Raw genomic sequence first — 15,423 nt, 5'->3', positions numbered from 1 at the left:
GCTTGAAGTCACTCGGGATTGGAAGGTGCCGTGAGGGCCACTGTCTGCTTCCGCCTTGTGCTGTGTGGGGGCAGCTCCTACTGGCTCAGGAAAACCAACTGCTGAATTCTTAAGAATTTGGCTAGCCAGTTGTTAACGATCATTAACAAATTATAGAAGTTTACAATTTGTGTTATTAAAAGCAAAATCAGCAAACATCACTTCCTAGTTATTTCTGCATACATGACTTTTCTCCGCCCCTCGCTTATGTACATCTGTGGGACCTATGGACACAAACACCACATAACGGGGTGCTGAGGGCATCTCCTCCAGCTCCACGTTCAATGACATCTAATGGGTAGCTTGAAATCAGCTATGGTGGGAGGGGGCTTGACTTACGGTTACTTGTTTAGACCTAAGATGATAAAATGCAGATTAGACTTCAGGGTGCTGTGTCTGTGCTCATTACATGGTGAATAGCACAAGTTGAGGAAATGCCCTTCTAATTTCTGAAAACCATCATCTGATTCAACAAAGTGGCTCAGATCACCGACGAAGTGGAGACACTTGACGTCCTCGTTTCCCTTTTGTCTTACTCATTAGCTTGAAGGAAGAGGAGGCAACCGTACACTCACAGAGCAGGTGATCAACGCTTACGCACCGTCTCACCCCAGAGGTTCTGGACAGGCCCAAAGGCCAACCTTGCTGAAATTCACCACCCTGTTTAGGAGCTGACCTTTCACCACCTCCTACCTCCCTGACAGAGAACTGGCCAGGCCTGAAAACCTCAGGAGTGGGTGCCAGGCTACCCCTTGGATTGGAATGTGAATGTCATGGGTCTCTGCCCGCATTCCACAGCCGGCCCCAAGCCCCCAGCTACCTGCTGGCAGCCTAGGAATAGCACATAGCCTGGGCAGCAGAATCAGGTTTATTGGAGGGATTGGGGGTAGGATATGCATGGCATGGGGTTTGAGGTGTGTGGAGGGAGCTCAGCAGGCCCAGAAGCCCCCTTCCACCGGCATAGTGGAGCCTGTGGTCATGCCGCTGCGGTCGCTCAGCAGAAAGAGAATGGCGTCCACCACGTGCTCTACCTCTGTGGGCAGGGCGGGGGTCAGGGGCATAGAGGAAGGAGGCTGCCACCTATCTTTCCCTCCCACCCCTGCCCAGGGCAAGCACAGGGACTGCTGGCACCACGCTGGCTGGGCTCCCTCCTGACTTACCAGCAAACTTGCCAAGTGGGATTCGGTCCAGCATAGTCTTGGCCTTGTGGGGGTCACTCCAGGCGGCCTGGCCCATGGGTGTCATCACCACTGTGGGGTTTACTGCATTCACTCGGATCTACACCAGGACAGCTGGGGTCAGCAGGGCAAGTGGGGTGCCCTAGGTTGGGGGAGGTACCCCAGGCGCTGCTCACCTTGTGGGGCCCAAGCTCTAGGGCCATCACCTTGGTCAGCATGTCCAGGGCACCCTTGGTGGAGCCTATGAAGAGGAACCCAAGCTGGCTGAGGCTGGGGTTGGTAATGAGGCTGAGGCTGTGGCTGGGGTTGGTGATGAGGGTGAGGCTGCAGCTGGGGTGGAGCTGAGGGCACAGCTGGGGCTGCGGTTGGTGATGAGGGTGAGGCTGTGGCTAGGGTTGGTGATGAGGGTGAGGCTGGTGCTGGGGTGGGGCTGAGGGCACAGATGGGGCACTCACAGTAGACGCTATGGTCAGTTACTGCCCGCTGGGAGCCCTGGCTGGAGACATTCACGATGGCCCCTTGGACTCCCCGGGCTATTAAGCCCCTGGCCACAATCTGGAATTGCAGCGAGACCGTGAGGCAGAGCTGGCATCACTCACCAGAATTCCCGTCCAGCCCGCAGGGCAGCTCACCTGTGACACCTGGATGACCGCACGCAGGTTCACCTCAAAGGATCTAGAGGCCGAGGGACAGACCCTGGTCAGAGATTAGGGCCGCTGCCTCCTCCAGGACAGCCCCTCCCTGAGGTTCCTCCACCCTGACAGGCTCACCTGTCAAAGGCCTCCTTGGTGACCTCCAGGAAGGGCTGCAGCAGGGCGATAGCGGCGTTGTTCACCAGCAGGTCCACGGGGCCCACGCTGCCCAGCGCCTGCTCGGTGGCCTCCCAGTCACCCAGGTCCACGCACACGGGTTCTATCCCCGGGCACTGTGTGTACCAGGGGGCAGTTACCAGAGGTTCTGCGCCCAGCAAGCGGCACAGCTGGGGACTGGGGCTAGTGACCTTTCAGCCGGACAAGTAAAGGAGTTAGGAGTTTCGGAGGTGTCAGGACTGTGGGGCCAGCAGCCGGGCGCTACCTCCGGCCGGTTCACTTCCTCCCTGCGCCTGAACGCCTCCCGCCCGAGACCCGCTTCGCAGCCATTTCGGCCTCTTTCTGGGCCCGGGGGCCCTGGCGGCTCTGCCGGCCACCCGGCCGCCCACGCAGACCACCAGCCACGAGAGCGGGTGCGAGGGCGCCCAGGCCGCGGTGAGAAGCGCAGCGCCCGCGAGGGGAGGCGGAGTCGCGCACAGAGGTACCGACCCCGCTCGCTGGCGCCCCCTCCTGGCTCGCCGCCTCGCAGCGCCGGGACCCGGCGGGGCCTACCTCGCGGACAAGGCTGTCAAGATCCGCCTGTGTCCGGCTCACAGCCACCACCCGCGCGCCCGCCGCGTGCAGCGCCTGGACCGTGCCGCGCCCGATACCTGCCGGGAGCGGGCTCAGTGAGGGCGTCCCCTGCCCGCCTCTGCCCGCCGCCGGCCTTTGCCCACCTTTCCCCGCCGCCCACCTTTGCCTGCTCCGGTGACCAGCACCCGGCGACCCGCGAGGCCCAGCTCCATGTCGGCACAGTCTCCGCCCTCCGCACTGGGGCTGCGGAACTTGAAGCTCTGGCCACGGTGGGCGGGGCGCGACGGGGCCAATGGCAGGGCGGCCTTCAGATAGGTGGCGGGGACATTCAAATAGCTGCTCTCCGCTGCAGTGATTGGCCAAAAGGAGTGGGCGCGACGGGGCGGGGCGGGGTCTCCACTTCCTCAGGGACGGGTCTTTTGAAGTGCCTGGTGTGACCCATCCTCCGTGCTCGAAATCGATTTAGTGGACCCTGGCTAGCATATTTTTCCCTGCCAAGATTATTGCAAAAAGACGATGTGGTGGTTAATATCAGAATGTGTGGTTAATATCAGGAAGAACACGTGAAATGGAGAATTCAGGGCTAACGTTTCTTGTTTTGTTTCTGAAAACATCGGCATGTCCTAAAAAGTGTTGCCTGTGCCCATCATCTCTCAGGCTTGGGAGGAGGGCACCGCTGGCTCACTTTAAAGCCAAGGGAAAGAATTCGGACAACCAAGTACGTCTGGAGAAGACACCAATGTCGGCAGAGCTCCGCTTTCATCTGTGGGCAAAGTATTACCTAGGTGCCAAGGCAAGAGACTGAAGACACAAACTGTTTCAGTATAATAAAGAAAATAGTTAAAACAAAAATAGTCATAATACAAATTAGATATCAAAATAATCATGGATAATTATCAATCATTAGTATAAACATTATTAATCATTAGCTTTTAATATTACTCTTTGTTGCATTACTAATATAACCTAGGGACATTGTGAGAAGTGACCTAGAAGGCAAGAGGTGAGCCTTCTGTCACACCTGCATAAGGGCCACTTGAGGGCTCCTTGGTCAAGCGGTAATGCTGTTGTCTGGGAAGGCACCTGTTCCTTAGCAGACCTCCTTTCCTTGGAGGAGTCAGGGAACACTCTGCTCCACCAGTTTCTTGTGGGAGGCTGGATATTATCCAGGCCTGCCCGCAGTCATCTGGAGGCCTAAACCCCTCCCTGTGGTGTTGTGCTTTAATGGTCACATTTCTTTTTTTTTTTTTTTTTTGAGACGGAGTCTCGTTCTGTCACCCAGGCTGGAGTGCAGTGGCACAATCTTGGCTCACTGCAAGCTCCGCCTCCCGGGTTCATGCCATTCTCCTGCCTCGGCCTCTCTGAGTAGCTGGGACTACAGGCGCCTGCCACCACGCCCAGCTAATTTTTTGTATTTTTAGTAGAGACGGGGTTTCATCGTGGTCTCGATCTCCTGACCTCGTGATCTGCCCGCCTCGGCCTCCCAAAGTGCTGGGATTACAAGCATGAGCTACCGCGCCCGGCCTATGGTCACATTTCTTGTCCACTTTCATGTTCCTCCCGTGTGGGTGGCAAGCCACCCAGGCGCCGAGGCAAGAGACCGAGGACACGAGCTGTTCCAGTATAATAAAATATAAAACAAGAATAGTTATACCAGATATAGATCTTAGATATGATTATATATGAATATCATTAATCACTAATTTGTAGCAATTACTCTTTATTCCAATATTATAATAACCCCCGCTCTATAGTCATAACCTAGGAAAAAACAGGCAATACAGAGATAGGAGCTGAGGGGACACAGCGAGAAGTGACCAGAAGACAAGAGGGCGAGCCTTCTGTTATGCCCGGACAGGGCCACCAGAGGGCTCCTTGGTCTAGCAGTAACGCCAGCATCTGGGAAGACACCCATTGCCAGGCGGACCGAGGTCTAGCGGTAGCAAAAAGTGTCAAGGAAAAACACCCACTACTTAGCAGACCGGGAAAGGGAGTCTCCCTTTCCCCGGGGGTGTTTAGAGAAGACTCTGCTCCTCCACCCCTTGTGGAGGGCCTGACATCAGTCAGGCTCACCTGCAGTTATCCGGAGGCCTAACCGTCTCCCTGTGATGCTGTGCTTCAGTGGTCATGCTCCTAGTCCCCCTTCATGTTCCATCCTGTACACCTGGCTCTGCCTTCGAGATAGCAGTAGTAAATTAGTGAAAGTACTAAAAGTCTCTAATATGCAGAAATAATGGTGTAAGCTGTCTTTCTCTTTGTCTCCTCTCTCTGCCTCGGCTGCCAGGCAGGGAAGGGTCCCCTGTCCAGTGGACACGTGACCCACGTGACCTTACCTATCATTGGAGATGACTCACACTCCTTACCCTGCCCCTTTTGCTTTGTATCCAATAAATAACAGCGCAGCCAGACATTCGGGGCCACTACCGGTCTCCGTGTCTTGGTGGTAGTGGTCCCCTGGGCCCAGCTGACTTTTCTTTTATCTCTTTGTCTTGTGTCTTTATTTCTACAACCTCTCGTCTCTGCACACGGGGAGAGACCCACCGACCCTGTGGGGCTGGACCCTACACTCCCATACTCCTGGTTCCTCTTTAAAGTTCGTAGTAGATAGTAGTAGAAGAAATAGTGAAAGTCTTAAAGTCTTTGATCTTTCTTATAAGTACATAGAAGAAAATGCTGATGTATGCTGTCTTCTCTGTTTCAGCTACCTAAAAGGGAAGGGCCCCCGTCCTATGATCACGTGACTTGCTTCACCTTGTCAATCATTTGGAAGATTCATCCTCCTTGCCCTGCCCTCCTTGTCTTGTATGCAATAAATATCAGTGCGCCCAGTCATTCGGGGCCACTACTGGTCTCTGTGTCTTGATGGTAGTGGTCCCCCGGGCCCAGCTGTTCTCTCTTTATCTCTTTGTCTTGTGTCTTTATTTCTCACAATCTCTTGTCTCTGCACATGGGGAGAAGACCCTCTAAGCCCCATAGGGCTGTACCCTACATTCATCTGAAAGGGACTTGAACCCCAAGTCACCTTGGACAGCTAGCATCCGGCCAGGGGCACCTTTTAGAAGTTGAATAGGAAGGCCGGGCGCGGTGGCTCACGCTTGTAATCCCAGCACTTTGGGAGGCCGAGGCGGGCGGATCACGAGGTCAGGAGATCGAGACCACGGTGAAACCCCGTCTCTACTAAAAATACAAAAAATTAGCCGGGCGTGGTGGCGGGCGCCTGTAGTCCCAGCTACTCGGAGAGGCTGAGGCAGGAGAATGGCGTGAACCCGGGAGGCGGAGCTTGCAGTGAGCCGAGATCGCGCCACTGCACTCCAGCCTGGGTGACAGAGCGAGACTCCGTCTCAAAAAAAAAAAAAAAAAAAAAAAAAGAAGTTGAATAGGATAGGAAGGGATTGGGGTCATGGAAGTACATGGTGGTCCAGCAAAGACCAGCATTGCTTCCCGAGGCTTTGGGATCAGTTACAGATGCGTGTATGTGTGCACCCACACACACTGGGCCTCCATGTAAAAGCTACTTTGTTCTGTGTGTGGGTCATGATAGGAAAGTCTAGAACTACTGCCCTTCTGTGGCCAGGAATATGGAATTGGTGACCGTAGGGCCTTTGGATCATCTGGGGCTCTGGGCCCAGAGAGGTGGACAGGCTGGAGGCAAGGGTGGCCAGGCACCGCAGGAGGCAAGGTCCTGGTTTGTTCTGGAGGACAGCCAAGTGCATTGTCCACATCAGACCTGGCACCGCAGCCAGTCCAACCCCCGCCTTGGCCACCCTGTAAACTCTGCTTTCTGCCCCTACCCTTGGAGCCTGCTTTCTGTCTGCCAGCAGCCAAGGGAAGGACACCCCCAACCTGTCCTTCCTGGAAGGCCCATCTGCTTAGACCCCTCCAGTGGCCTGCACGTGCCCCCAGGAGAGTGGACCAGGCCTCACTGGTCCTGTTATCCATGGCTCAAGCCCTGCTCCCTGTGAGTCCTGCTGGCTGATCAGAAGCACCCTAGGCATCCCCCACCCCCACCCTGTGCCCTGTGCCCTCCCAACCACTGCCTGGAGGGCCCGATCCTGGCCCCGAGCCCTCTGCCCTCTTGCCCAGCGTTGGACCCTGTGCCCGTCCACCTCAGGCCTATAGCTCCCCAGATGGCATGGCCACGCCAGGGCCTGGCCTAGGCAAGCACAGCTGAAAACTGCAGGGCCTGCAAGACCCTCAGGCCAGGCCTGGGCTGTTGAGCCCAGATTCAGTCCAGGGGCTCTTCTCTTTCAGCAGAACTGGGAGCAGGGCCCCCGGCTTGGGCAGCCTCTTATGGGTGGCCTTGGGCGAGAGGTGCACCCAGAAGTGGAGGTGGATTCTCTGGGGGAGGATAAACTAGATTTGCTGCAACATGACCCCACCTCTGCAGCTCCAGCGGAACTCTCAGCCCCACCTTCCCTACAGAGAGCCTTGGGTCCAGGATGCGCCCCTCATTTTTCCGAACAGGCTGGGTCAGAGCCGGGGAGCTGGGCTGAAGGACGGGGCCAGAGCTGCAGGGGAGAGGTGCGCAGGCTGCTCTCTGTCCTCTGCCCATGGCTGGCTGGGTGTGGAGAGAAGAGCCGTGGACAGCAGGACTCTCCTTGCAGAAGAGTCGCTGCTCTTTGGTCCTCAGGCAGGGTCGGCGGTGGAGTGGGCGGGCATCAGAGTCTGCAGGCTCAATCGCCTCACGTGGGGTGAGAGGTGTGCCTACGGTCCCTTACTGGGGGAACCCGCCCCCAATATTTCAACATATGTTCTTTCTATTTTCCATAAGTGTCAGCCAGCTATATCCTTGCATGGTGGAAGAGCAAAAGGGTAAAACAGACTCCTCCAAGCCGTTTTATAAGGGGACTAATCCCACCACCTCCTAATCATGTTCTAACAGCCCCATCATTTAATACAATTGCATTGGTGTTTCAACATGAATTTTGGAGGGAAACAGGAATCTTGGCAGACACCGTAAGTTTAATCTCATTAGAGGAGTCAGAATTAACGAGACCAGGATGAACGGTGATTCCTTTAGCAGAGGTGGATGCCCTACTTAACACCAGGCCCACCGAACCTTGAGGTAAAGGGCAGTGACCCTGTGGGGACAATTAAAGGCAAAGAATTAGGTAGTAAATTTAGAGGAATGGTACTACAGAGATCGACCGCCCTGCCCCCTACTATGGAGGTGGACAAGCATCGTATTGAGACAGAAGAGGCTGGGACCCATCTGGGTTGGCTGTAGGTAAATTTGTTTGTGCTGGGGACTGCGTTGGGACCGCTTGAAGCGGAAACGCAACATTGGTTTGAGTCTGAGGTGTCCCATTTGATATTGGGGCCTGGGACTGGCCCCGCTTCCTGTTTCCCTGGTTCTGTGGCAAGGGATTTCCATCTATATCAGACTTAGAGCGGCAAGTACTTGCCCAATGTTTACCTGTGCGACGATGCGGGCGCACAGTAGCAGGAGGATTTGGCCATGTTTGTTGAGCCGGCTTGGACACTTTTAAGTTTTTAACCGTGCAGTTTTTTGAGTATGACTAAGTTGGCTGCAATTATAACAGTCTCCAAGAAAAGGATCAGTCGAGCCAGTTTGGTTGCTGTCCTTCATGGCCCGTGCCCACAGCATAGCTTTGTGGGTCTCCGATCCAATGCCTTCATAAGCCTTAATATATGCAGGCAACACCTCGTGATCAGGTAAATTTTGTCGTTGGATGGAACACATGGCCGTTTTACACTCATGGTTCAGTTCTCAAAAGCTAACATACGAAGAAGAATACTTTGAGCACACTCATCAGAGACAGATTTTTGAACAGCATCTTGTAATTTGGCCAAAAAATCAGGATATAATTCACTGTGACCCTGTTTAACAGAAGTAAAAGAAGGAGGAACTTGGCCTGGGGTGCGTAATTTATCCCAAGCTCTCATACATACCTTTGTTACTTGTTCCGTGGTGAAAGCATCAAAGCCTAGTTGGGCGGTAGTATCAGAGTTATTATCAGAGCCTGTGAGCTGAGCCTGAGTAATTAGAATGCCATCAGCCCGATTTAGCTGAGCCTGCAGACGGGCCTCCTCTGACCACCAGGTACGGAATCGTAAATGCTGAAATGGGGTTAAAACAGCTTTTGCCAAAAGGTCCCAGTCTAAAGGAAGCAAAATGACCTCAGTACAAAGAGTCTGTGATACCATTTTAACATATGGAGAAGTAGGACAATACTGAGTACAAGCATCCTTGAATTCTTTTAAAAAGGTAAGATTGAGTGGCGCGTATCGACGCACTTGTACCCCTTGAGCATTTGGAGGTTCCAGTGTGACCGGATAAGCCCACTCCTCTAATCCACTTACTTCTCTGTTCTGATGTAATAAGCGTTGCATGGAAGTTTCAAGAGCAGGCACACGAGACGGAGTCGGCATAGATGTGACAGGAAAAGCATGTGTGTAGATAAGGGAATCTGAGGTTGAGGAGGTCGGACCGGTATGAGAGTGTGAGAAAGGGGCATTGGAGGAGCAGAAGAGGCAGAAGCATACTGGTGATTATTGGCCGAGTCCTGTGCAACCAGAGTGGCAGGGGCATCCATGTGTGAAGAAGGGTACAGAGAAGCAGATTGAGTGGATGCTAAAGTGACCGGTTGAGGAACCGAAATAACAGGAGGGTGAGGGGCTGCAGTGGACAGGGAAGGGCCTGTAGAATTACAGGTAAATTGTAGTTTGGTCCCAGAGCCATTAGATGGCTCTGGAGCCAAAGGCTGCAAAGGTTTGAAGAGGGAAGAATTAGCATAGATATGGTGCCGGGCTGTCTGAATCGGGGCTTCGGGAGCTGCAAGTATTGGCTCTTCGTGAAAAGAAATAAGATTGCCGGGTGCGGTGGCTCATTCCTGTAATCCCAGCACTTTGGGAGGCCGAGACGGGCAGATCACGAGGTCAGGAGATCGAGACCATCCTGGCTAGCATGGTGAAACCCTGTCTCTACTAAAAATACAAAAAATTAGCCAGGCGTAGTGGTGGGCACCTGTAGTCCCAGCTACTCGGGAGGCTGAGGCAGGAGAATGGCGTGAACCCAGGAGGCGGGGCTTGCAGTGAGCCGAGATTGCGCCACTGCACTCCAGCCTGGGCAACTGAGCGAGACTCCGTCTCAAAAAAAAAAAAAAAAAAAAAAGAAATAAGATCATCAGGGGGTGACGTTAAGCCAAAGTCACTGGAGTTAGATATTGAATCCTCAATATCGTCAGGTTGGGGAGGAGTAGGCGAAGGGAGAGGCTGAGCAGATAACGAAGGCCGTGTGGGAGAGGAAAGCTGAGGAAGAGGTACAGGGTCACCAGATTCAGAAAATTGTGGTAACTGCAGGGGGTCACGGGATTGGTATGTCATTAGGACGGCACGTACCAAGGCCCAATCACCCCACACAGTGAGGGGAACATAATTCCCTGTCGGGACCAGTTCCCAGAATTTCGTACCAACACGATCCCGTAGTTCCACATCTAACGTTCCCTTTTCAGGAAACCAAGGACAGTGTTCTTCCACCGCCCTGAATAGGGTGACCATATTTTCCATGGGAATCCGAACTCCCCGCTGTTTTAACAGGAGTTTAATACAGCAGAGATAAGAATAATGTTTAGACTCCATGTGACCCATAGTTACCCAGGACAATACAGACAACTCACCAATCGTCAGGGAGCCAAACAAGCATTTCTGTAGACCAGACTGACGAACGTTTCTCCGCACCTACCAAAGGGAATCGGGTTCCCACATGCACTTAGGAAAAAGAAAAACCACGTCGGCACGCCAGATATCGAAGGAACCAGCCCCCAATATTTCAATGTAAGTTCTTCCTATTTTCCATAAGTGTTGGCTGGCTGAGAAATAAAGAGAAAGAGTACAAAGAGAGGACTTTTACAGCTGGGCCTCCGGGGGTGACATCACATATCGGTAGGATCCTGATGCCCACCTGGGCTGCAAAACCAGCAGGTTTTAATTAAGGATTTTAAAAGCAGAGCGGGGGAAGAACAGGGAGTAAGTCACAAAGATCACATGCTTCAAAGGGCAAAAAGGAGAACAAAGGCACTTCCGGAGGCCAAGGCCGGTGGATCACCTGAGGTGAGGAGTTTGAGACAAGCCTGGCCAGTGTGGTGAAACCCCGTCTCTACTAAAAATCCAAAAATTAGTTGGATGTGGTGGCATGTGCCTGTAATCCCAGATACTCAGGAAGCTGAGCCAAGAGAATGATTTGAACCTGGGAGGTGGAGGTTGCAGTGAGCCGAGATCGCACCATTGCACTCCAGCCTGTGTGACAAGAGTGAAACTCCCTCTCAAAAAAAAAAAAAATTAAAAAAAATAAAAAGTTAAAAAAAATTTTTTTTTTAAATAAGGCCGGGCGCGGTGGCTCATGCCTGTAATCCCAGCACTTTGGGAGGCCGAGGTGGGTGGATCACGAGGTCAGGAGATCAAGACCATCCTGGCTAACATGGTGAAACTCCATCTCTACTAAAAATACAAAGAATTAGCCAGGCCTGTTGGCAGGCGCCTATAGTCCCAGCTACTCGGGAGGCTGAGGCAGGAGAATGGCATGACCCTGGGAAGCGGAGCTTGCAGTGAGCCAACATCACACCACTGCCCTCCAGCCTGGGTGACAGAGCGAGACTCCGTCTCAAAAAAAAAAAAAAAAAAAAAGATTGAGCCCTCAGAGACACAGGTGCAGTGAAACCATTAAATGGAGGCCAGTAGCATGTGAACCACACAGGCAGGGCCGGAGGGAGCACAGGGGGCTTCCTGGAGAGGTGGGAGGAAGGCATGACTGAGAGAGAGCACGGGGGACCCTAGGAGGGAGAGGCCACCTGTTCAGGGCATCATGTCTGTGTGCACACACGCAGAGGCACATGCCAATGTGAGCACATGCACTTGGTCATACACGCAGGGACACACACAGGCACACAAGGGTGTAGACACACATGAGCATGCACATGGGGACACAGGCACACATGGGTGTAGACACACATGAGCATGCACATGGGGACACAGGCACACATGGGTGTAGACACACATAGCATGCACATGGGGACACAGGCACACAGGGTGTAGACACACATGAGCATGCACATGGGGACACAGGCACACAAGGGTGTAGACACACATAAGCATGCACATGGGGACACAGGCACACAAGGGTGTAGACACACATGAGCATGCACATGGGGACACACACAGGCACACACAGGTGTAGACACACATGAGCATGCACACGGGGACATGTGTGTGCACCCGGGGACACATGCATGCCATGGCACAGCAGCCACACAGGACACACACACACACACCCACGGGCATGCACACGTGAGCACACATGGCAATGCATGGACTAGGCAGCCACACAAGTGCACATATGAAGCACATGTGAGCATGCAGGCCTGAGCATGGGGGTGCACGCACTGCAGCTGACAAGCCGACATGTGTGTATACACATATGTATCCACACCCCCGACAGGCATGCACAAGTGAATATGTGTGTAGACACACAGTCGCACACGGACACACATGCTCTGGTCCATGGCAGCGAAAAGGACCCTGGAAATCAGCAGCTTCGGCCTTGATGTTTCTCTCTGTGAGGGTCCCTGCTAGGAATCAGGGTGGGCCAGGACCCTGTCCCTGGGCTCAAGTCCTCCTGCAGGAGAGTCACCCTCAGGAGGGGACAGACCCTGGTGCTCCCTGAAGCTGGGCCACATGGCTGAACTTGGGGCAGGGCAGGTGAAGGCGGCCAACGTGGTTACAGGTCTTGGGTGGCTGCTGGCCTTCCTGGCTGAGCCAGGTTTGCACCTGGTGCTGGGAGCTGGGCCTGAGCCTGGAGCCCTGGAAAGTAACCATAGGTGGGGGCTGGGGAAAGGCTCCCACTCCAGGAGGAAGGCCAGGGGTTCCCTAAGGCCATATTGTTTCTTCTGGAAAATGAGGGGGTCAAAAAGACCTAAGAACCCCCAGCTCCCATCTTCCACGGGACAGCTGGCCGGTCCTTCCAGGTCTCAGGATGGTCCCATGTGGCAAAGCACCAGCAGGGGCCACTGTCCCTAAGATGAGCAGATGGGGGTGGGGCCCTCCTGTTCGTGTCTGGCCTTCTGAGCCTCTGTAGTCCCTACAGGGAGGAGGATGTGGGGCTCAGGCTTCCCCGGGAGCCCAAGGCCGGGGGGTACGATCGACTCTGGGGGTGTCTGTGGGCTCAGTGCTAGGCCCTTCCTGCCATAAGCACCCCCGTGGAGGAGCATTTGAGCTCCCGGATGCTATAGGGAAAGTTTCCTGCAGGGTCTCCTCTGAGGGCCGTGGAAAGCCATGTGTAGACACTCACCTGCCCCAGAGCCTTCGGTGCTCCAGGAGCAGAGCCAGGAGCCCTCCCCGCCACCTCCACGTGCCCTGTGCCTGGGCGCCAAGCCTGTGGCTCCCCCAGCGTGGGCTGGCAGGTCCTTCACTGCTCAGACTCCGGGCTTTGGGAGGTCGCATGTTTTGCGATTGTAGATGCCCTACTAATTTTTGTATTTTTAGTAGAGACAGGGTTTCACCATGCCCAGCCAGGCTGGTCTCAAACTCTTTTTTTTTTTTTTAAACTCATTCATGAGATATTTATTAAAATAACACATTCAGGGAAAAAAATCAATACAATGTATACATCATTACTGAAAACTGTATACCATCATACAAAAAAGGATTTTATTTTGGGAAACTGTTTTCTAATTTATGGCAAGTTTCACTTTCAGAAATAAAACCACAACAACACAATCTAATTCAATCTTAAAGGCTGGCATGCTGAGCAAGGAATGTTTTTATTCTTTGTAGGAGCTCCTTCTTTACACTGTCAGGTACCAGGGCTCTGCCTTTTGGAGTGATTTCAGCCACCACGTCATCAACAGTAACGTGTTCTAGTCCTTTTTCTTTAATGACCTCTTTACAGCGTGCCTTCAACTGATCTTTCCAGCCACATTCAATTAATTTAGTTCTCAGCAACTCTTTGAGGAGTTCTCTTTCTCCAGTTTCTATCAACTTTTGGTTAATCGGTGCTCTCATCTGCGCACCTTTGTTCATGGTCTCAAACTCTTGACCTAAGATGATCTGCCCACCTCAGCCTCCCAAAGTGCTGGGATTACAGGCGTGAGCCACCGCGCCCGGCCAAACCCAGCCAGTTCTTCTTTAAATGCTTAGTAGGATGTACCAGTGAAACCATCAGGCCGAGGACTTTTCCTTGTCAGGAGTTTTTTGATTACTGACAAGGCTGGAGTGCAGTGGCACCATCACAGCTCACTGTAGCCTCAACTTCCTGGGCTCAAGCCATCCTCCTGCCTCAGCCTCCCGAGTAGCTAGGATTACATGTGCACACCACCATGCCTAATTATCAGTTTTGTTTGTAAAGACAGGGTCTTGCTAAATTGCCCAGATCGGGTTCAGGTGATCCTCCCATCTCCACCTTGCAAAGTGCTGGGATTATAAGCATGAACCACCATGCCTAGACTCTTTTTTCTTTTAATTATTATTTTATTATTTTTTAAAACTTTTGTGGGTACATACGAGGTATATATATTTATTGGGTACCCGAGATGTTTTGATACAGGCGTGCAGTTTGACAGACACACATCACGGACTATGCGGTGTCCACTCCCTCAAGCATTTATACTCATTTTAATATTATTTTTTAAGTTTTTATTATGTATTTATTTTTTTTGAGACAGAGTCTCGCTCTGTCACCCAGGCTGGAGTGCAGTGGCGCGATCTTGGCTCACTGCAAGCTCCGCCTGCCAGGTTCACGCCATTCTCCTGCCTCAGCCTCTCCGAGTAGCTGGGACTACAGGCGCCCGCCACCACGCCCGGCTAATTTTTTTGTATTTTTTAGTAGAGACGGGGTTTCACTGTTAGCCAGGATGGTCTCAATCTCCTGACCTCATGATCCGCCCACCTCGGCCTCCCAAAGTGCTGGGATTACAGGCGTTACCCACCGCCCCCGGCCTGTTTTAGTGTTATTTTTAAGCTGCTCCACACAGAGTAGGGCTATGCCACAGGCAGTGTGGCCCAGAGGAGCCTTCTTTTTTAATGTAAGGTTTGCGACTGTAAATTTCCCCCTTAGCAAAATGGTATCTCTTAAGTTTTGTTTTTGTCTCCAGGTATTTTGTGATTTCTTCCTTGACCCACTGGCTAAGAGTGTGTTGTTATATTTCCACAAATTTGTGACTTTTCCAGATTTCCTTCTGCTGTGGGCTCAGAGATGAAACTTTGTATAATACATTTTATTCTGTTTAACAGATGGGGTCTCCCTATGTTGCCCAGGCTGGTCTTGAATTCCTGGGCTCAAGTGATCCTCCTGCCTCGGCCTCCCAAAGTGCTGGGACTATAGGCTTGTGCCACTGTGACAGGGCTTAGTATCTATCTTTTAAAACACACTGGGACTTGATTTGTGGTCTAACATCTGGCCTCTCCTGGACAAAGTTCTCGTGCGCTCGAGGAGAGCGTGTGTTCTCTTGCTGTCGGGAGGTGCTCTCTGGATGTGTTGGAGCTTGTGGTTTCCTGTGTTGTTCGAAGCTCCTAGGGCTGAAGGGAGGTGTCCACTGAGTGTGGACACTGTCTCATCAGGTGCCGTGACACACTCCATGTGACCTGTGCCTGTTACCACGTCGCTGCCTTGTGGGCCTAACAGCACCTGCCTATGGGACCCTGGCTGGTTTCTTCTCACCAGGCCAGCCCCCTGGAGCCCCCCTGCCTCCTCCAAGCCCTGTTTCCTCCAGAGGGGTGGCCACCCCTGGTTCTCTCCTCACCCTCGCCCATGCTGTCTCTCTGCAGCTGGAGCCAACTGGGTTCAGCAGGGACTTGGGGTGGGACGGCCA

At 53.0% G+C, this 15,423-nt stretch overlaps 1 protein-coding gene and 1 pseudogene across 5 annotated transcripts; both read right to left on the bottom strand.

The window, feature by feature from the left end:
• Positions 1-155: 155 nt before the first annotated feature.
• DCXR (dicarbonyl and L-xylulose reductase) lies at positions 156-2,829 on the bottom strand. Of its 4 annotated transcripts, XR_004033383.1 has the most exons (9): positions 2,760-2,829; positions 2,579-2,676; positions 1,988-2,217; positions 1,850-1,892; positions 1,673-1,772; positions 1,394-1,458; positions 1,200-1,317; positions 379-582; positions 156-263 (listed from the first exon to the last, which is right to left on the bottom strand). XR_004033383.1 is itself a non-coding variant. In XM_030828041.1 (8 exons), exons 1-8 carry the CDS (start codon positions 2,809-2,811, stop codon positions 572-574), a joined length of 717 nt encoding a protein of 238 aa, XP_030683901.1. In that variant the 5' UTR covers positions 2,812-2,829; the 3' UTR covers positions 156-571. The 4 variants fall into 4 exon arrangements, 3 of the variants coding, with proteins under 3 accessions (XP_030683901.1, XP_030683900.1, XP_003274885.2); XM_030828041.1 differs by having other exon boundaries at positions 156-582; XM_030828040.1 differs by lacking the exons at positions 156-263; positions 379-582 and adding an exon at positions 890-1,072.
• A 10,413-nt stretch (positions 2,830-13,242) lies between these two features.
• Positions 13,243-13,876, bottom strand: LOC100603360 (annotated as a pseudogene). Its single transcript, XR_001116913.2, has one exon. The product of XR_001116913.2 is annotated as a transcription and mRNA export factor ENY2 pseudogene (transcript).
• Between the last annotated feature and the right edge of the window lie 1,547 nt (positions 13,877-15,423).

The sequence above is a fragment of the Nomascus leucogenys genome, chromosome 14, assembly GCF_006542625.1.
Source record: "Nomascus leucogenys isolate Asia chromosome 14, Asia_NLE_v1, whole genome shotgun sequence".
NCBI classification, from domain to species: Eukaryota; Metazoa; Chordata; class Mammalia; order Primates; family Hylobatidae; genus Nomascus; species Nomascus leucogenys.
Note: the sequence above shows the minus strand (reverse complement) of the source record. Positions and strands in the feature narration are given on the sequence as shown.